The sequence below is a fragment of a genome, unplaced genomic scaffold, assembly GCF_019419815.1.
Source record: "Pyrus x bretschneideri cultivar Hongxiangsu unplaced genomic scaffold, Pyrus_bretschneideri_v1 Contig1, whole genome shotgun sequence".
Classification (NCBI taxonomy): domain Eukaryota; kingdom Viridiplantae; phylum Streptophyta; class Magnoliopsida; order Rosales; family Rosaceae; genus Pyrus; species Pyrus x bretschneideri.
This window is the reverse complement of record NW_025999390.1, coordinates 16,848,207-16,870,282: the sequence shown is the minus strand read 5'-3', so window position 1 is coordinate 16,870,282 and position 22,076 is coordinate 16,848,207. Positions and strand designations below refer to the sequence as shown.

General features: G+C 40.3%; 1 protein-coding gene and 1 long non-coding RNA gene across 3 annotated transcripts; both read left to right on the top strand.

Moving 5' to 3' along the window:
- Positions 1-1,055, top strand: LOC103960823. The gene is made up of 2 exons (XM_009373313.3): positions 1-209; positions 644-1,055. Exons 1-2 carry the CDS (start codon positions 7-9, stop codon positions 849-851), a joined length of 411 nt encoding a protein of 136 aa, XP_009371588.1. The 5' UTR covers positions 1-6; the 3' UTR covers positions 852-1,055.
- Positions 1,056-17,671: 16,616 nt separating this feature from the next.
- On the top strand, positions 17,672-22,076 carry LOC103960822. 2 transcript variants are annotated; one of them, XR_669324.3, is made up of 3 exons: positions 17,672-17,955; positions 18,126-21,595; positions 21,721-22,076. It is a non-coding gene; the product is annotated as an uncharacterized LOC103960822 (long non-coding RNA). The 2 variants fall into 2 exon arrangements; XR_007260192.1 differs by having other exon boundaries at positions 21,687-22,076.

The following is a 22,076-nucleotide window of genomic DNA, read 5'->3' as shown; positions in this document are numbered from 1 at the left end:
TTGAAGATGAAGAAGATGACCACTGCGATCAGATTAATTCGACCCCAACCGCCAGCTTTGATATTCACGCCGCCGCTGCCGTCAAACTTAGGCCGGAAAGCTTCCGGAGTCCGATTCAAGCAGGCTGCAAGTGTAGACGTTTCCAGTGAGCCCGAAAGTGAGAACAGTAGCATGGACAAGCAACAGGAGAAACCTACTGAGAAAACTGGGTCAGTGTAATTTCTTTGACATACTTGTATTTTTTGAAATTCATGATTAGAAAAAGATCGAACTTTGTATCGATAACGTTGATAATTTATTAACAACATGTTGATTAAATCGATAACATGTTTGTGAAATGGCGTTGATAATTTATTAGTAACATGTTGATCAAATCGATTACATGTTGAGGATATCGATAACATGTTGGATCATGTCTCGATTCATATATATTATCTTGATCCCAATATATCTCGCTTGATTTTCACATATTATCCACTAGTGTAATTAACTTATTGACCTGTTGAGCGAACGGTATAAAATTAATAAAGGGGCAAAATTTAGGGACGAGTGCACTCTCAATGACAAAAATATGAGTGTCAAAATTAGTGCAAACTAGTGCTCTTAATCTATTGACTAATGTTGTTTGTAAGAAAAATATCAGGGACCTTCTGTCACATTCTTTCGGGGAGGGGTATGCCTCGAGGTGCGAGGACGAAGGATTTGGTGGGATATCTGGAGGAAACCAGTCCCTTCCAAAGATGGAGCACGGTCAGCTGGTCCATGAGAATCATCCGGCCTACGACAAGTCGCAGGGAAGTGAAGTGAAGGAGAAGGAGAAAGCACGACACCACACCGATGCCTCTTCATAGATAAAATACAGCATGCTGTGCCGTTTTATTTACTATTTCGAACTTTCTACTACTAATCAATCTTTTTTTTCGTATTCCTGTTTGTTTATGAAGAGCAAATGCCAGATTCGTGTGTATGAGTCTGGCTTGAGTGGTTAATTTCTACCCTTGATCTAGCTAATGTAAATATTTTGTGTTTTAATAATTAATCTCATGTTTCTCAAATTTTACGAAATGTACTTGCCCCGGTGAACTTTTGAGTTTATCAGATTTCAGGTCGAAGTATTAGGGTTTACAATGTCAACGAAAGAATTAGTAACACCGCGTGGCTGGTCGACTTACAATGTCAAAGAAAGAATTATTAACACTGCATGGCAGGTCGAGGAATTGATGTCTTAAAAAAAGAATTAGTAACACCACATTGTGAATGTAAATTTTCGTTTTCTTCTTTTTTGACGAAAATGCATCTGTAAAACAATAATACTTAAGATTAAGGTCAAGAGCTTTACGCCCTCATGGTGAATGGGGGAATTTGGTCAAAGAATCTTTGATGCCAAAGTTAGAATTTGAGAGAGAAAGTGTTCAGAGAATTTTAGGAAGAGAATGGACTTAGGTTTTTAGAGAAATGAGGAACTATATATAAGGGTGTGGTCGGCCCTATTTGGAGAAATAAGGACCGGTCATTTATGATGGAAATTTGGCTCTAATTGCAAGATATTATGCCAAATAATATCTTGCAATCAATTAGGTAATTAATCAATTAATTTTGGTAATTAATTCCAATTTGAAAAGAATAATTGGGAGTTACCTTGTGGATAAGGATTTGATGAGGAGTGATGAGAGGGTTTTGAATGAATACCATTTTGATCACCTTTGACCTTGATTGAGTCGTTATTGCTCGTTGCATGAGCGTGGAAGTCCTAGTGTGCCTCAAGGATAATTTTGTATTTTCAACCTAAAAGTCCATGTGTCGTCTCCATATTTTTCTTGATTATTTGTGGCTCCACAAATGCCCCCACACATGTTGGGTTGCTCGTAGGAAAAGGCAGCAGGTGTAGAGATCTTCCCTTCCTTTAGGAAACATAATATTGTTTCCTATTTTGATGTAGATTCCTTTTTTAATTGGAAATTATATCCTTCTAGGAAAGAGAAATAAATTACTTCTAAAGTCTATTTAAGTCTACCTTAAGTAGATGATTAAATCAACTTTAGAGAGCAATTTGTTCTACAATAGAGAGAAAGCTAGAGGATATTTGTTCCTCTCCCTTAGCAATCTTCTACACTTGCCCGTGCAAAGGACCGTCTTTCATTGCTTTCTTTGTCTTCTCGGCACCGCACCGAGGTAAGAAAAATTAATTTTCCTTGTCCTCTTCTTGGATAATGTTGTCGTGGGGCAGTTGTCAGGGTGATGTGGCACGTCGGCTGACAGAGGCTAAGAGTCGGCTCAACATGGGCTGAGAAGGTGTTGTGGTAATGACCACTACTTGGGCTGCTCGGCGTGGCTAAAGCTAAGGGCAGCTGTGCGGCTGGGGCCACGGATTGAGGCGCTGGGGCGCAGTGCTAAACGAGCACCATGGCTTATGTTCTTTGGGTTCTTGGACCTGACACATGCCAAGCCGGCGATTGAGAGAAATGAGGAGGTTACGAGCCTCATGGGCTGCTGGAATGATAGGCATGCAGGCCTTCTACCTGTTGGTCCGAGAGAAAAAAATGTGGGAAAATCCATCATGGGTTGAGCTCCTCTGTTGAGTACCGTGAATTGTTGGAAATGTGCCCTAAAACCAATCATATGATGATACTTTACTGATATTTCACATGTTAAACTAATCTAGTTTAATATAAAAGGCAAAGATTATTGTCTAAAGTCGTCTCATATAAATGTTATATGCTTAAACAATAAGTCCAAGGAATATGTAATTGGGAGAATGTGATCTAAAGAAGTTAGATTCATAAGACCATTGTCTTTCGTATACATATCTTAAACGTTTCTGATCATAAGATTGCCAATTGGGCATTGACAGTCTCTTAAGATCAGTACGCGTTATGTATTCTCTTAAAGAGAGTGACTGATCTTGAGTCATTGGTATGACTGACATCAAGATAAGCATGTAGGTGCTCAATAGAGAATGAGTCCACTGAACGCGATCAACAAGGAGTTCTCATACTTATATCACATGAGAACTCATAGTTGGGATAATGCAAAGTAGTCATTTGACCTGAGGCATCATAGTTGTCTTGTGGTTAAGTTCTTCATCTTTGACTATGTCAAAGTCACTCCGTCAAAGGGAGTCCACGGCGTAGTTGGGGTTAAGCCACTTAGCCATGGAGGCAAGTGAATGCACAATAAGGGATCTCTAACCTTTAAACCGTTTGAGGGAAAATACTCTATGATATGATTAAGAATCTTTGGCCAGAGTATGAATGAGATTTAGGAAGTCGTTCCAAATCACATTCAAGGTAAACATATAAGTAAAAGAATCACATTGGATAGTAGACATGAATAAACTATCAAACCAAACAATGTGGTCAAGAGTATTGTATTATAGAAAGACATTATTGCATTGTAATCCTAAACTAAATAGGTTCTCCTTTTCTTCTGATTAGCTTGGGTAACCATGATATACTGCTAGGTGTCACTCATGGTTTGTAGAAGCCCTAAAGGTGTACAATCACTAAAGGGATAATTGAAAGTATGTTTCAATTCACAATCGATTTGAAGAGTTCTAATCGCCCACTGCCTCGTTAAAAGGAACCTAATGGATCGTACACCGTGTAAGGTAGAAATTGAAGAAACAACGGAAATGAGTAAGGATGACACACCCCGACCCGGAATGTCCACTTGAACTCCGAATCGAGTTATACTGGTCGACACTTGGAGGGTGACGAAGCCATAAAGTGTAGTGTAGTAGAAAAAGAATGTGAATAAATTTTAAACCTAAAAGTGCCTAATCAAAAGAGTTCACGGGTGAGCTGGATTAAACCCTTTTCACACGTGATGTCAGAGCATAAGACAATATAGTAAATAGGATGAGGGTCATACCACTGAAGATAACCATCTCCTGAGATTTGCCAGAATCCTCGTTTACATGTAAAGACAACTACTAAACCTGGAGGGGCGAAAAATAAAGTTGAGTGGGTCAGAAAATAACGTTTTGTAAAAACCTTTTCAAAAACATTATAATCCATCGCCATAAAACCAAGTATAGTTTCCAAAAATATACATAGTACGTATAATAAGAAAATACTTACCGTAACCTGCAAGGTCTCAAGAAAGTAAATAAAGTACAACTATCAAGGTAAGCATAAGGTGACCGCAATCACATAATCTCGAAATAGTAAACACATCATAACGAATGCTCATTAACCTATGCTGACACACGAGTTCGTACAAATAATTTCTGAAACGAACATGATTGGGTGTAATCAATGCGCTCTTATACTATGATCACGTGAAGGCTGATGTCGACTATGATCACATGAAGGCTGACGTCGAATTGCGGTAACATAAAAGTCGGAATTGCCTAATACAATCTGTACGACAGGACTGACACTTAACTTGGATCCAAAGCGAGCGAACAGTGCGGATGTGAACATACACGTGAGGGACTGGCCCTGGTCCTAGGGCGAGTACTAACACCGGGGTGTAATAATGATGATTAGATAACATAAATATAATCATGCCATAACAATTCAATAATTCTAATCAACAAAGTAACTTACTTTCGCATCCCGTAGGATTATTTTAGCATTTCACAACAGTACAACAATTCTTGTAACAGTAATTAATCATAGCTGTAAAATATAATCATGGTATCTCACGTATACCTATGAACCTATAGGATTCAGAATAATTCCCTAACTTTCGTCATTTTGCTACTTCATGTAATTTTAGTCTAAGCAAGGCATACGTAGTAAATTCTTTTCAAAGTATAACTGGAAACTAGCAAGTATGCATATACTTATAAAAAAAAGAAATGACCTCCTCACAGATACTTGTGAAGTCACATCCGTTCAAGTTAGGAAGCTGGAATCTTCGATAATAATTGCACTTAAGCACATAAATGATTCAATTAATAAAACTCTACCTAAACAATTGAATTTGGGAAAATGGACATCAAAATCGGGTTCAGGATGTCGAAATTAGCCTAGAAGGGTCCCGGACAAAAACCCGAAAAAGTCAACAAAAGTCAACAGTCAGCTTTGACCAGGTCAAATTGGGTCTAAAGGGTTTGGGTCCAAAGGGTTTTTGTTTAAAGAGTATTGGGCTTGAAAGCCCAGCCGAATGCCTCTGGGTTTTTAAAAAGAAAGAAATAAATAAATACAAATAATTGGGTTGGGCTTGGGTAATCCAGCCCAAGGCCTAGACTTAAAAGGATTTGGGTTTAGGGTAATTGGGCTAAGTCTCAACCTAAATGGGTTTGGGTTCAGGGCAAATAGGTCGGGATGACTCGTTTTCAGGCCAAGTTTTTGGCCGATTTCTAGGTTGATTTCCAAGGCTCATAACTTCTTCGTTACTCAACCAAATCAAGTGATCTAAACATGAAAGTTATAGTACTCGACGAGAGGAAGAGATTGGTACTTTGCATGACGGCTAACTCACCGTGGTTTGGTTGGAAAACGCCTCGAAAGAGGCGGTGCTTGTCGAAAAATTTGGAAAAGCTACTTTGAGCTATTTTCTACAATTCACACGTATACACATCTTAAAACAAGCTTCGATCTAACCTTAAAGCACAACCCAAGGGTTTTTATAAGCTTACCAACGTCGGAAAAACAAGAAACTCATCGGAGAAGATGATGAATAGTGTCGGCCGAGGGTAAGGGAAAAGTTTAGGGTGTTTTCTGGGTTCACTTAAAGGGGAGAGAATGGTGGTGAAGGGTTGTTGTTGTTGTTTGTTATGGAAGGCCCTTGGAAATGTTGTTTTCAGAGAAAGCCGAGAGGAAGAGAGTGTTGTGAGAGGGAGAGTGAGAGAGCTCACGAAAAGGAGAAGAGAAAGAGAGGAAAGTGGGATGAGGGACAAAATCAAGGGTAGGCCTCACCTTTGGCACACCATTTAAGGCATAAAACAAAGTTTAAAACAAATAAAACCCAACCAAAGTGAAAATATACCCCTTTCGTTCCGTAAAATTTAGGACGGGTCATTACAAAGGATAATTAAATGATTTAATTATTTATGGCTATTATTAATTAATATGTTAATTAATCAAACGAATAAGTTTGTTTTAGCTTTTGAGTAATTATTCGACCTCAAGGCCCATTGGGCTGAGAACCGTCAAGCCCATTAACTTAAGTTGTATGACAACTTAATGACTAAAGACTCAAAAGGGCCCAAATAGCCCAAAGCCTTTAGAAGGCCGGTCATATTGTAAATGAATGGGCTTTGGTTCTTTTTGTCACTTAAGTGAAGTGACTATATATAGAACTTTATAGCCAAAAGTTCTTTAAGGGTTTTCTAGAGAGAAAAGATGAGAAAAAAAAGCTATCTCTTCTCTTAGGAGGCCGGCCACCCTAGAGGAAAATAGCTAGCAATCTTTCTTCCTCTAGGTCACTCATCTCTTCCTCAATGCTTTCCTTGGTGTGGAAACTTAAAGGTTCCTTATTTTGAGAACTTGGAGAATCCATTCCTTCATCCATCCAAGAAGTCATGGAGCCAAGAAGCAAAGTTCCTCCATCCATATCCATGGAGTCAAGGAGCAAGGAGACTAAGGAAAGAAGGCCCTCACATGGGTGAATATCCTTTGCTAAGCAAAGAGGTGCTTCAAAGGTATAAAAGTTTCTCAACTCTTTTCTTTAAGATTTGAGTTGAGTCTTGGTTCATCACAATTACTAGGCCTTGAATTTTATGGGTAAAGTTTTGTTTTTGAGTGCATACAAGCATGATTCCGCCTTTTAATTATAAATTACATGTCTAGATGTTACTCAAATGAACTAGTTTTCACAAATATTTCCTTCATGAATGACGTTGGTTGCTTAGTCTTCTTTGCCAGAGAAAGGTGGGCTGCTCCCGAGAGAGGAGATGAAGAAGATTAAGGCGAATGCAATGGCTTGTCCAATCGCTATCGTGGAGCCTACTGCGAATGAAGGTGGAAAAAAAAGATCTTCCTCACCTGCTCAAGAGATGCTAGTTGAGAAAAAGCCAAAGATTTCCTTCGATGCTCGAAAGGGTCCGCTTACTACTGATAAGCTTATGATTGACTTGACTTCTTTCAAGGAAAAGAAAGATAAGGCTGCTAGATCTGAGTCAGTGATGCCTGCCATGCCAAAGGTAGCTAGTACGATTGCTGATAGAATTACTTAGCATAGAAGTTGCATCGTGTCCTAAGTGCCAAAATTTGTGCCAAAACGTCCGTCAGGGGATAAGTCTAGTTCACCTTTGGAGATACTTGCTACTGTGAAAAGTGATAAGGTGGACTCTGCTGCTAGAATGGCGCCAAAACCCACTTCCCTTGCTACTGAGACTAATTTGCCTACCAAGAAAGAGAAGACTGCTCGCATGGGTAGTTATGAGAAATCCACTAAGCCTGTTTCTAGGGAGGCTGCTGAGATTTGTGCACTCTTGAAACCAGATTTGCTTGAAGACATGGATACATGTTCGAAACTTGTTAATGACGTTAAAGGGGTTGTTTGCCCAAGTTCATTTGCAAAACATATGATGGAATATAGGAGAACTGCTTTACTTACAATGATGCAAAAAAAGGGCGATTCTAATAATCGAGTCTATGCTTCTTAACTAAGAGGATACCAAGGCTATTAAGGAGATGGTAAAAACTATGGCAGCTGAAGCTTATTCTTTTGCGAGAATATCTAAAAGTTAGAGTCTGAGCTCGTCGCTTTGAAGGGGTTTTATATCTCTGCCCTAACTTCTCTGTAGCTTGAGACTACTTGCTAAGAGATCGTTGACTTGAAGACTAGGCTTGACACCATCCAAGTTAAGTATAAAAGTGCAGAGAATGAGATTGGCTGTTACATACCTCAAATTCCAGATCTTGAGTGTGTCATTTCTGAGCTTCATTTTGTTGCTTACGTGAAGGATGAAGAGTTCATTGCTGCTTATAATCAAGTAATCCACTTCAAGAAGATCGTCGATAGGCTTGAACCCTAATTATTGGAACTTTAAGATGCACTGAAGATCAATGAAAATCTAAACAAGGAAGTGGATGAGCTGTAGTGCGTTCATGTTGGTTTGCTCGAGGAGAGCGAGCAATTGAAGGGTGAAAAGGCTAGGCTCGAGCCTTCGCTTGTTCAGAGTTAGGCCGATTTCTACAAGCTGGGTTACGTAGATCGTCTCTTTGATAGGCTGTCTAACTTTGAGTTTGCTGGGAAACACTTGGAGACATTTTCTATTTTTCCAGAAGACTTGCTTACCTTTACTTTTGAGGCTTCCATTGGTGAAGTAGTCGGAGAAGTTGGTGCCCAGGCTGGGGCAATCGGGGGTGAAAGATAATGCCACTGCTGAGAACGTCACTGATGCTGAAAGTGTGGCGACCAAGTAGTCGTGGGATGTGCAAGCTGCTGAATAGTAGTCTTGTAGGTAGCTTTTAGGATTTCTTTGTTTTCCTTATTGTTTTTTGTTTTGCTTGAACTCATTCAGCCTTTGCTATTTGTTTATCAATTTTGCTAGAAAATTTAATAAACTTACTTCCTTCGCTTTTCTTTATCTTTGATTCTTTTGTTTACACCCAACCTTTAATTTTTAGGTTAGCGGCAGACGTGCTGCTTTTTTATAAGCAGACAGGTCCGCATAGCCTATGCAGCTGTAGGTGTTGGAGTAGAACTTTTGCAAAGTTGTTAGCCATAGAGTCGGCAGTTAGATGCCTTACTTACGGAAGCAGACGAGTTCGTGTGACCACTTGGCTTTCTTTAATCCTTTGAGCTGTGTGGCCTGCATCACAACATACTAAAGATTTTTGGGTTATGAAATTCGCTAACCTTTCGTATCAAAAGTATGTGATTGTATGGAATTTCGTAAGCAAAGGTCCGAGAGAACTCCTTGCTTTTTATGTAACCAATTCCATGGGTTGCGCAGCAAGTATTACAACACTTTAGGAATTAGTGTAGATCTAAATGATCATTCCGCGCTTGGTAGAGTTTGAATCTTATCGACAACGTAGCATGTCAGCAGTGGATAAAGCTTCATATTTGCACACTAACTTGTTTAACCTTTCACAAAAATGGACGGTTGTATAAGTTTGGCGCGGCTTACTGCTCGAAGGGCAAGTTGTAAGCAGTATTCTGGAAACTATAGGCTACCTTAGTGCAGTCGATAGCAGCTTTACCTTAGTGCACTCGGTAGTAGCTTTAAGGTTTGAGGGTAGTCGTCCATAAGGCATATTGCGTAATATGCCTCATCTGTCTTTAAAACCCGGTTCCCCACGGATTAGGCCAAGACACCCAAAATCCTTCAGTTAGCTAAGACTTGAAAATGACCATTGTGGCTACTTCTAGAAATCTTGGCAAGCCATCATGCATTTAGTTATACCAGGGTAGCCCAACTCATCCACGTCTGGATATTCAGAGTGTAAAGTTTATCCCCCGCGTTGGAGAGCAAACCTATATGGATGTTGGGAAATTGGTTTACCCTTTTACATTGGAGAGCAATTTGTCTATCCTCTCGCACTGGAGAGCAGACCCAGATGGGTGTCAGGGGATTGGTTTACCCTATCGCAATGGAGAGTATCGTTGGTCCTAGGGGGCGCAATTCTTGCGATAAGTCCCTAAAAAAGGGCGTAGTCTTTTTTTGAAGTGCATGAGTAATCAGTTGTTGTAAGCATACAGCCGAGCTAAGTTGTAAATTACTTCTGAATTCCTCATTGAAAAACAAGTGAAACGAACGATAACTTAGCTATAAGGTAGAGATTGCATAACAACTGGATAGTCCTTAGCTTGCGATGTGGTGCCCGTCAAGCCATTTCAGTCTTCGGGATCTGATGTAGTGAGAGGTCTCGCATGGTACTTTCTCATATTGTAGGGGTTCCATCTTTTTGGGGCATTCTCTATGGGTAGTGATTAAGGCTTTTCTTAGAACTAGATCTCCAAGCTGGAACTGCCGGATCTTAGCCCTTTTGTTGTAGCTGGAGAGGAGCTGCTACTGGTAGGTTACGATGTGGTGATGACCGTCTCACGTTTTTCCTCTGCCAGATCTAAGTTTGTGGCCATCTCTTTTCTGTTATGCTTAATGCTTGGCAATATAGTGCTGATACTTGGCACGATGACATTAGGATGAATGATTGCTTCTGAACCAAATGCCAAAGAGAAATGAGTTTTACCGATTACTCGTCGTTTGGCTGTGCGATACGCCCATAGACATCCAGGAAGTTCGTCTGGCCATTTTCCCTTCATGTCGGAGAGAGATTTCTTGAGGTAGTCGAGAATTGTCTTGTTGGATGTTTTGGCCTGCTCATTGCCTTTGGGATACATTGGTGTGGACATGCACTGCTTGATGTCATATTTATAGAAAAACTCGCCAAATCTTTGCCTACGATTTGAGGGCCGTTGTCTATGACGATGGATTGAGGAATGCCAAATTGGCAAATAATGTTCCTTCATATGAAGTGCTCTATGTCCGTCTAAGTTGTGGTTGTCATGGGTTTTGCTTCCACCTACTTGGTGAAGTAGTCAGTTGGCACGATCATCATGCCTCTACCCCTAGTAGCGAGTGGTATTGGCCCTACCAAGTCGATTACCTACTGCATGAATGGCCAAAGACTCGTCTGCAGGTGTAGTTCACTAACAGGCAGTGTTGGTACCAGCTTGTAGCGTTGGCAGTGGTTGCACTGTTGTACTAACTCCTTAGCGTCTTGATGCATAGTAGGCTAATAGTAGCATACGTTAAGAACCTTTTATGCTAAAGATCGGCCCTTGAAGTGATTTCCATAAATGCCTTTATGGATTGAGCTTAGAACCTTTAGGTCTTCGGAAGACACTAGACAACAGAGATGTGGTCTAGCTTAGGATCTTCGAACGAGAATGTTGTTCTACATGTAGTAGTGTGCTGCCTTTGTTTGGAGCTTTCTAGACTCCAATTTTTCCATTGGGAGTGTGCCATTGATCAGGTAGTTTATAATGGAATCTTACCAATTTGGAGTTGTACTAACCTGTGACACCTCAACTGCTGGCTCCGCCTTTATGCTTGGCTTGTGTAGATACTTCACCAGAATAGAGCGTTGAGTTGGTGGTCGAGGATACAGCCTGGGCTAGCTAGCGCGTCCGTATGGGCGTTGTCTGCTCGTGGAACATGAGTGATGGTGTAAGTTTGAAAAGCCTCAAGTTACTTTCGTACCTTCTCTAGGCATTGTACTAATTTTGTATGTTTTGCCATGTACTCCCCAGTAGTTTGGTTGGTGATTAGCTGAGAATCAAAATGAATTGCAATCTGTTTCACCACCAAGTCTTTTGCTATTCGGATGCCTGCTAGTGGGGCTTCGTACTCTGCTTCGTTGTTGGATGCTTTGAAGCTTAGAGTGATTACATACTCGAGCATTGAACTTATCTGAGGTGACAAGGACCACACTTGTTTCCAAGCCCTTGTAGCTGGATGCGTCGTCGACGTGCAAATGCCAAAAGTCTTCATTAGGTGAAGCAGACGTGGCCAGGGTGTGCTCGGTTGCCTCCAATGCGTCGTTAGGTTGTTCTGTTGCGCTGCTTAGACTAGGCGTGAATATGTGGTAGGCAACTGTGGAGCTGGGGCCATGTTTACACGCAGCAAGAGATGCTCAACTGCCAGTATTAGGACACTTTAAAGTTGAATTATGGAGCAAAGGCTGGCTGGGACAGTGTGACGCATAGCAGGATGTAGTGCTCAACTGCCGGTACATGTTGCTCCTATGTCAAATCTTTTGGGGCGACGAGGAAAAAACTTGCTTTCGAGTGTGTCATTCTAATGTTCGTCTGCCCTTGGCACGCATTTTGGGCTAAGTTGTTGCGTTCGTAAAAAAACTTTGCATCTGCCAGTGTCTGCGCCTTTATTGTCGCGTGTTTGGATTGAGTGGAATAATGCGTCATGAGGATAATGACATGCATTTGAAGGTATAACTTGAGCTTCCAGGTTGCAACAACTATCATCAAAGTTAGTCTTTGAATTTTTGGCAGTTGGTTTTCGCATCGATGAGAGCTTTTAAACTGTGGAATACAGGTAGTCGGGGCCCCTAACTTTTCTCGTATGAGGGTAGAGCTTATTACTACTTTAGATACTATCAAACATGTGAATAGGTCCTCGTTTGGTTAGACCTTGAATCTCCTTCAGAGTAGTGAAGGACTTCATATTCAAGATTGATTGGACTTGCCTTGAATGTGCATCGGTGAGCCCCGTCCCAAAATGCATGCTTCTATGCCAGAGCGAAAGACGCCAGAGTTAGATCTTCTTTCATTATCAATTCTTCGAATAGCAGGCGGTCTGCTGAGAGTCCTTTTTGGAAGGCTGCACTAGCTATTGAGTCGTTGCATTCGACTATCTTTACCTTCTCTGCTTTAAACCTCTTCACATAGTTGCGAAGCAACTCCTTTGGGTCCTTTTTGATGTTGAACAAATGGTCGAACTTCTTCTTGATCGAGTGATATGATGAATATTCTTTGGTGAAAACCAAAGAAAGTTCGTTGAAACTTTGAATGGATTGTGGCGGTAAGGTGTAGAAGCAATCATGCGTCTTGCCTTGTAGAGTAATGGCGAATATCTTGCACATGAGATCGTCGTTGTTCCGATAGAGGATCATTGCGTTTCGATAATGCTTTAGGTGTCTCTCCGGATCTTTATCCCCTTTAAAAGATGTGAAATGCAGCATGCTGAACTTGTGTGGAGGCTCTGCTTGCTCGATCTCGTCCGTGAAGGATGACCTGCTTATGTTGGTTACGTCCCGTTGTAGTGCCTCGTCAGTGACCTTGTTGTATTGGAAATCGCACAATCACTCGGTCATGAGCCTTTCTACTTCTTCCTAAATTTGCCTTTGTTGGGGGTAGCGAAACTCTCTGCTGCCCCTGGTCGTGGTCTACTAGGCTAGGCTGCTTTTCTATATGTTCAGCTTATCCATGTCACGGCTGCGGTGCATATGGTATGTTCCTAGCGGACGAGTGAACTTCTTGCATACTGTTAGTTAAACTTGAGCCAGATTAAGTGACTGTTTCTCTCCGTCCGTCGAGTTTCCTACTCTGATGTGAGATGGATGACGCTTTTTGCGGGCCTTGCCGTAAATGAACATTTCGCCTGGAAAGTTGCTTATGTTGATTATCGGAATGTGGCCCCAACTGTGAGTGTATGCTCGTTTGTGGGCCTAACTTAGAGTGCATGCTTATCCGAGTGCTAAAACGAGAGTATACGCTATCTCGGGGGCCTAGTCGGGAATGTACACCGCTAGAACACTCGGTTCGTGACTAGTCGAGTGGCTGCCCTTGTCTTACTTTGGGACACTTCGTCTGGGGCACGTTGCATCTCGGTACGCTACAAGAGTTGTCACCAAGGTCGTTTATTGCCCGAGGGCGCCTATCAACTCTATGACTTGTCGAGGCAAGTGTTGTTTGCCATTTGGGTTGGAAGAGCTTGGACTATATGCGTTTCCTTGAGTAATGGACTTTGGGTGTGAGATTTGAGTTGGGATATGTCAAATCTGCAGAGAAATAGGGTGAAAATACCCCCGGTTTAATCGTCGATCCAGAAATCTAAAGTTGAGACGGTTAAACTGGTCTTGGATTGGTTTGGGCTGTTAGGAAAGCTATGGGAGTGGGCTACCCCGCGTGTAGCGCATGTAGGCGCTGGGCCTGAGCTCACACTAGGCTTGGACAACTTGGGACATGCATTGAGTGGACGTGTGCAGACTTTGGGCCGACGCTGCTGAGGTAGCGGCTTGGGCTTGCTGTTACACAGTGGCGTGGGTTTAGGTTTAGCTTTGGAGCGCGCTGACCTTAGGCCCGTGAGTGCTGGGCTACTCCAATTGCTGCAGTTGCTTGGGCCTCAGCTGGCATTGCAATGTCGTGGACCTGTTGAATGTAGGCTGCTTTGCGCTGGGCTGGTTGCCTTGTGGCATGGGTTTGGGCCTACTACTGCGAGGTGTCCTGCTCACCATAGGTATTGGGCTCGCCAAGAGCCATTGCCGTGGTGGCTGCCACAGTAGTGCGCCGTGGGGGTGGTGCCACTCTACTGCTCGTCGTGTTAAGCCTTGTTGATCGTTGCGGTGGAGCTATTGCCTGATCTCCATCACTTGGTCCAAATCTTTGAACGTAGGAAGTTCCACTTCGTTATGGTTTCCGAATTTATAGTCATTATACTTTTCTTTTACGTTTATTCAAAGAATTTTATAAAAAAATTCTAGGAATAAGAACGTAAACAATAAATGAGAAACTTTGAATGCGAGAGTTTTCTTCAAGCGTGTGAATCAAACTCTCAATGAAAGCACCAATTTGTGGATGCAAGTTTCCGCCTTCTTCTCCTTTGATGAAAATGCACCTGCAAAACAATAACACCTAAGATCAAGGCCAAGAGCCTCATACGCCCAAGATGAATGGGGGACTTTGGCAAAAGAATCTCTGATGCTGAAGTTACAATTTGAGAGAAAAAGTGTTTAGAAAATTTTAGGGAGAGAATGGACTTAGGTTTTTGGAGAAATGAGGGGCTATGTATAAGGGTGTGGCACTTATGGTGGAAATTTGGCTTTGATTGCCAAATAATATCTTGCAATGAATTAGGTAATTAATAAATTAATTTTGGTAATTAATCCCAATTTGAAAAGAATAATTGGGAGTTACCTTGTGGGTGATGATTTGATGAGGAGTGATGAGAGAGTTTTGAATAAATAATATTTTGATCACCTTTGACCTTAATTGAGACGTTATTGCATGTTGCATGCGCATGAGAGTCCCGGTGTGCCTCAAGGGTAATTTTGTCTTTTTAACCCAATTATCTACGTGTCGCCTCCATATTTTTCTTGATTATTTTTTGCTTACACAACATAGCTGGTTGAGGTGTTGATATCTTAAAAAAAGAAATGCTAACACCACATGGTTGGTCGATGATACTTCATTGTAAAAACTCAATGATAGTTAAAAATCAAGTGAACGGTTACATCTTAAAATTACTAATTTTCAATTATTAGGTCTAGGTTGACCTAATGGTGTATCGCGCGGGTAAGTGACTGAACCCGAAAAGGACAATTTGGAGTCTCTAATTAGTATGTGGAGTGTACGGTGTCCCATTATTCATTACTATCCATTTATTTGTAATTGTGTTATGGTGTGAAATGGATCTGCGTCCCATAGAACCGGATATAGTGCTATTCCTAATCGGGGACTTCCACTATTTCTCACCCGTGTATATTTACTGGTTTGTCGTGGTGAATTTTCCTCTCATGTATTTATAGGAAGCTGTAAAGTCTTGTAAGAATGCAAAAGATGATTCATGCAGTAAAATCCCTCAGAACCCAATCTTCAGCGCCTTCGAACTTGGGTCGGATTGCTTCCGGGGTCGGATTAAAGCATGCCACAACTATTTCCAGTGATCTAGATAATAAACACAATATGGACAAGGCACAAAGCCCTAATCAGAAAACCGGGTTAGTCGCTCGTTGCTTCTTGTATTCAAAACTTTCCAGTTTTTGTGTGCGGGTAATGTTATCTAGTCATACTCGAGGATGAATTCTTTTTCGAATGTGTTTTCATTCAAATAGTTTTGTTCAACTTATGATAAGAAATCAAGCAATTCTTGACGAAATGTTTTTCACTGACTTGCCAACCGAAAGAACCACAAAAATTGTTTGTTTTTTGTGATTTAAAAGTGTTTTTAACTATTCTAAAAGCACTTTCAAGCAGACTTATTTTTTGATACATCATATATTTTTCATGGTTTTAGATGTACATTCAAGCAAAAATTCAACCTGATTAATGTAAAGTTCGACTAGGTTTTTTAACTTTTGTTGGAATCCACAGATAGATTCATGAAGACTATTATGAAAATTGACAGTCTACAACGTAAGCAGTTTATGTTGCTAGACAGTCGAAAAAGAGTTTTATTTATGATTAGTAGCTAAATGTTATTAGTTTGTGTATGTTCGTATTTAGAGATGTGATGTCCTAATCATTTGGGGAAGGGTATGCGACGAGGTCTGATGAAGAAGGATTTGGAGGGGTGTTTTCAGACAACCAGATTCTTCCGAAGACGAAGCAGGACCAGCTGATCCATGCGAACCACCCTGCATATGACAAGACGCATGGAAGTGAAATGAAGGAGAAGGAGAAAGTGTGATGCCAGACCCAACCCAATGCATCTACAAACTAATTAAGCACCAGATGCCAATACTCTAATGTCTGTGCAGAATGACTATGTGGATAAGTGGCCTTTTATATAATTCCTTTTCATTTTTTAAGTTTTATTTATTTAAATTTTTGTCATACATGTTCATCATCAAGAGCGCATGAACGCTTAATTTGAGTGATTAAACTGTAGTTCTTTTTGGTAACGATTTTTCATTTGGATCAACTTCATAATTTGTGTGTTAAACTGAGTCATCCTACCCATAGATTGGATTGTGAACTTTACATCCTTGTTTTTTTTTTTGTCAAACGATAGATTTTGTTAGATTAGATGTTAGATTAGCCACCAACGAAATTTGAACCACACCGTCATCTTGGTTTGATTCGTTAAACCTAGTCATATCAAGCATTTTAAAGATATGTAAACCCTAAAAAATTGAATGCTAAAAGCGGTAAACTCAAATGCCCATGACAGGAGAAGAACCATCAAAACTAACAGATAGGTTGGCATGGATTCTCAAAATCAAAATCCGTCAACTATCCAAATTCAATTCAATTCAAGAGAGTCATAAAAGTTGATAAAAGTTGAATTGGACCGGTCAGTTCAGTTCGGATTGAGTTGTTAATGCCCTTACAATGATTAACTAGAAGGGACTAAAACCAGCTAGAGTTTCTTATGGCCCAAGGAACAAGCCCAACCCAAGCAAAGCTAGCTAGACCGAAAGCACAAAACCAAAGGGAACTAAGTATAAACAAACTAGGAACAAAGGCTTATTTGAATACATACAATATTATATACGTTGAGTAGCGAGGGAGTTGACTTAACCTTATAATGGGTTAGCCATAATATTTTGGTTTAAATTCGTCATTGGCGAGAATCAAACCGAATACTTCTCACTTATAAGGGAAGAAGAATACTAGTACACAGTAGTATTAAGTGGCAAGAACAAACAACCTTTTAGGAAAAAAAGGTCAAGTAGACATCCAAAAACTAGCATTTCCTCATAAACCAACACAAGAGCATTGGAAACATATCATACTTCAGTAAGTCACACAATAAATTAGTCATAATTACATTTACACCTAACTAGGTTACTAGTCATTCATGAAAGAGTAGCTATGTTCCACTCGTTGTGATCTCTAGACATTCTATTTCTAGAGATAACAACGAGTGGAAACATCCATCTTCTTCTCCAAAAACTTTAAATCTAAACCCCTGGTTCTCACCAGTGTTATCAATAACGTTATTAAAATTTAAAAAAAAAAAATGTGGGTGTCCAGATATCAAAATTTGGTGAATAGGTGTTGCAAATACGCAAGGCCTGTAATTTCGGGCTCGGTCCATATCAGCCTCTGAAGGCCCAAAGAACAAGCCCACCAGCCCAGATACATCGAATAATCTAGAACCGAAATAACCTATCGATGCGGCCGAATAAACATGTCGTGTTTGATAAGATCAATGACGAGGAACGTGCTTTGCGATAACGCAATGTTTTCTCCGTGATTTCCCCACCGCCAAATCCACCAAACCCATCAATAACAGCCGTTGATCACGATGAATCGAAAACAATCTCAACCGTTCGTGTCCATTTATCCTCGTATAAAAGTAGGTTAGGGTGCCTGCTTATCAACCATTCAAGATTCAACGCCACCAAATCTTCCCCCCCACCCGACCAAAACCCAAAAAGCTCTATGAGCCTCCGACTTCTTCTCCAGATTTACGCTCCATGGATTGTTTTCGCTGCCGATTTCCATTGGATTCGCATCGATCGTATCGAGATCTACGCGTGGATGGTGGTTTGAGATTGTGAGGTGATGGATTGAGCTGCTTTTGAATTCAGCTGGTTTCACCTGCGCGAGCTTCTGTGTTCGCCGATCTTCGATTCGGATTCACAGGTTCGTATATGTTTTTGTTTCGTTTCACTAACCTGGATATGAATTTATGTATCAAGTCGTTATTGTTTTTGCATTTTTGTGTAAGTTTTGATGATTTGCAAAGAATTTTACATTTAGTGTTTCTGCTTTCCTACATATTTTGATTGATGTAAGTTTTTGTATCCAAACAGATTTCGCAGACGGAGCTCTAACCAAATCAGAAGTATTCGACATCGTTTCAGCTGCTGATCCGATTCGATCTCCTGGTGGCTGAAGAATATCTATCAGAAGATTCACATGTAATCTTGATCGAGGGTCATGATTGTAATTTCATGAGTGTAGCCGGAAGATTGTGGGGATTTGGGTGGGAGTATTGGTTGAATTGGATGGATGTATAAGATATCGGGACGAAAGGCTCGGTGTAAGGGCCGAGTCCTGGACCGATCTTTGTCATCCGACCTTTGCCATGACAGGTGCGCTTGCATGGCGGGTCAAAAACATCTCAATAAAAAATAACGAAATTTTGGTTTTGAGGGGAGACAGCATGGGTTTTTTTTGCCCGGGGTCTCCCCTCCGGTGTGGTGTGCGCTCTCTGTCTTTGTCTTTTTGTTCCGTCTTTCAATTTTGCTAGCCGCCAACCGCAAACAGTCGGACATGGATTCCGGACAACTACAAATGCATCGATATCTCGCCTCCAAAGGTATTATCTGACAGCCTATTTCAATTGATTTGCACAGGGAACATATAATCACGTGCACGATTAATTAGGTCTCATGCTCACGTTTTCTTAAATCGATGTGGGATTAATCTAATTTTTTGCACACACTATGAAGCCTTCAATCGATATAACCTATATTCTTGGAACTTAGGGATTGGTAGAAATGAACAATAATAATTCTTCAGTTTGCTAATTGTGGAGTTCTTCAATCAACTCCTTTATTTTGAAGGTAAATTAAGTTATTTAATCTCCATTTATGTTGTAAATTACAATTTATAATATTTTTTTTCCGAAACAATATATAATATTTGATCCAGAAAAAAAAAAGCACCTCTATTAATTTAAAGGTAAATTAAGTTATGTAATCTCTATGTATTGTAGAATACAAATTACAACATTTGATCCAAACAAAATAGAACTTTCTAATTGAAAGATCCATCCATGACCAATAATTACTGGGTAATTTTGCAATCTACTTATGCCACACTCCACACATTCTATCATACTACATAACAATTTCCGCTTCCAAAATCTATCCGGCTTCCTTTTTAAAGGCATACCTATGATACCATTATGTACTGATTATTGCCTCGTTATTAATGTTTATTGCCTCGTTATTATTGTACTTACAAATTCTATGAGCTGAGAGTGGGATTGTACCCTGAAGTGCCTATTTTGTTATTGTTTGATCTCAATTGCTGTTACTGGATATTGTGAGATCTGTTAATGCATGGCTCTTTGTAATATTATGTAATTATGTTGCTTTGGCTGCCATTGTTGCAAGCCATGCCTTGTATTCAAATTAGATGATTCTAGGGAGGTTGGCTGCTGGAAGCTCTCTTCTCGAGGAGTCCTAATAGCCAGAATGAAGTCTCTCATATCATTTACAAGTTAATCGAAATTCTACTCAAATCAAGCTGCGTGGTCATGGGGAAGATGCAAATTTCGTTACGTTGCGGTCTCTTTTCCCATAACTTGAGGTGACCAAGGAAACGAGTTGAGCTTCACAATCTTTGGTCTTTAAAGTTTTAAATCTCAGCAAGTAATAGTTTCAGTTAATTTACCTTTTGTGATTGAATCCATTGCGAGGATTATTTCATGTGCCCATTAGCATTATCATTTATTTATTCTGTTCAATTGTTAAGTTTAGATAGAATATTCCCCCCTAATTTTGATTCTATTGAATTGTGGTACATACATAATGGATCAGATTGTGGTGTGCGGATTTGTTAGATTTACACTTACTGATTTTGATTATGTTTCAAACAGTATTTCCGCGTATCCGTTTTATGTTTCTATTATTGTGCTTCTATGATGATTACTTACGTATGCTGTTTTGGTCAGTTCATGATATCTTTCTTGTTATGATCCACGGGGTTTAACCCCAAAGAACAAAAATTAGCTGGAAGCATTTGTGTCACTGTAAATTGTTTGTAAAAATGAAACAGCGGCGTTTTGAATTTGGACAAGTTGGATGCTGTTTAGGGTTGCATGAGAAAGTGTAGGTTGTTTTGTTCCTGGGCTGTGGAATAATTGTGCGACTGTTGCTCTGCTTAGGACAATATTTTTTTTATGCCCGTGGAAAGGATTTTTTAGATCTCTATTTGAGTTGACAAGTAATTCACTCCAAGTTAAATACTTTGTAGTTTACAAGTTTGGAGCAGGGTTTAGAGATCGACTAGTGTCCCGCTCTAGTGGTTTTCAACTCCCGGTCTGGAGACATTCAACTCATATGGATGGCAAGTATGTGTAATATTTACAGTGCTCTTATTGTTGGCTAATTGTGGGGCTTAGCTTAATTCTCCTTCATTCGAGTTAAATTCTATCCCCATTCAAATAGACATCTCCCTTTTGCTAAACGTGAGTTGACAAGTTATTGTTTGTGCTGGAAACTTCTTATTGGAAAGAAGAAACTGAAAAACTAGGTGTTGATGGTGTTTCTCATTTTGCCTCGTCAATTGAAACGAAGATCTGTAAGCTCAAAAATGGTAGAGCGCTCAGGGTCCTTGACAGGGCTTTTGAGAGGTTGGTGGTTCGAATCCATCCAGATCTGCTCTGAGTTGACCGTTAGATGGTTTGGTTACGTCGGGTGAGGGTTTAGGTTTGCCTTCTGTTACCTTTTTTCAGTCTGTTTTCTTGCTTTTGCATTTTGATGCAAAATTATATTTACGCTAAAGGTTTGGGAAAATAATTGTTCGTTTGGAAGTGTTTTTAAAATAGTTGAAGGGGTTTTGGTGAAAATGTTTTTATTACTAATTCTTAATAAAAATGCAAGTGAAGAGTGCTTCGATATTTTTTCTAACCGCTTTACATCTGTCTTTGTGTTGTTACAACGGTTTAGGCAGCTCAGGTATCTTTCTTTATATGTAAGCATGTCCGGTTTGGTACTAGATTATTTACTTTTTGAATATTGCCAGCCTTTTTGTGGCAAATACAATATTCTAGAAGCATGATTAAGAAAATTGGCGCGGGTGAATCCTAATTATAGTACAAGACTAATACGCACATGTGCTGGATTCCCACTCCACCAACTAAAGCGGCAAATTAATGTGTCCTGCTTGGTAACCGGTACCACCCTTCCCATATCAGCCTTCGATTTCAAAGACAAAAATTCAATCCTAACCGTCCATAGCATCCCATCTCTAGTATAAATTACGTTAGGCTGGGTGAATCTAAAACCTTTCAACGGCTTCAATGTCTCTCCCTCTCTCTGTCCACAACTCTATTGGTCCTCCTGAGTCCTGAGTAGTTCTACTCCTGCAAATCCAGTCTGCATGGATTGCTTTCTCTTTCGATTTCTTTTGAATTCTGGTAGATTGATTAGAGATCTGTATATCGATGCCGGTTTTAGATTGTGAAGATGTTTTGAGCTGCTGTTGAATTGAATAGCTAGTTAAAACCAGCTTGATTTGTTCTTCTTCGATGTTTGATTCAGATTTACAGGTTCGTATGTGATTTTAATTCGTTTTTCTTATCTTGATATGCTATCGATTTGTAAATCTGCAAGCTGAATTGATTCAGTAGTTCCCTACAGTGTCTGATTGCTCTGTGATTGTTTATCCAATCAGATATGGCTAAGGAGCTGTTGTTGAATTCAACGAGGCTTCAGGCGAGCTTGATTCAAGCGTTGTTTCAGCCTCTGCAGAACTGACTCTCTGGTCGTTAATGGTAGTTAATGATGCTGTAAGTGATGTACATTCGTAAATCGAAGGGCGTGATTGTAATTTGATGAGTGGGAAACTGAAGGCTGGGGGATTTGGGGGTGGGGATAGGTTATGAATCGGATGTATAAGATTGTCGGGACCAAAGGTTCAGAGAAAGGGCTGAGTCCTGGACCGATCTTTGTCATCCGGCCTTTGCCATGACAGGTGCGCTTGCATGGCAGGTCAAAAAACATATCTCAATCAAAAGTAACAATTTTTCA

Bases quoted from the DNA above. Each gene is read 5' to 3' on its own strand.
- LOC103960823 (XM_009373313.3), top strand. From the start codon at position 7: ATGAAGAAGATGACCACTGCGATCAGATTAATTCGACCCCAACCGCCA. The intron at 210-643 runs GTCAGTGTAATT...GAAAAATATCAG, and splicing joins AAACCTACTGAGAAAACTGG to GGACCTTCTGTCACATTCTT.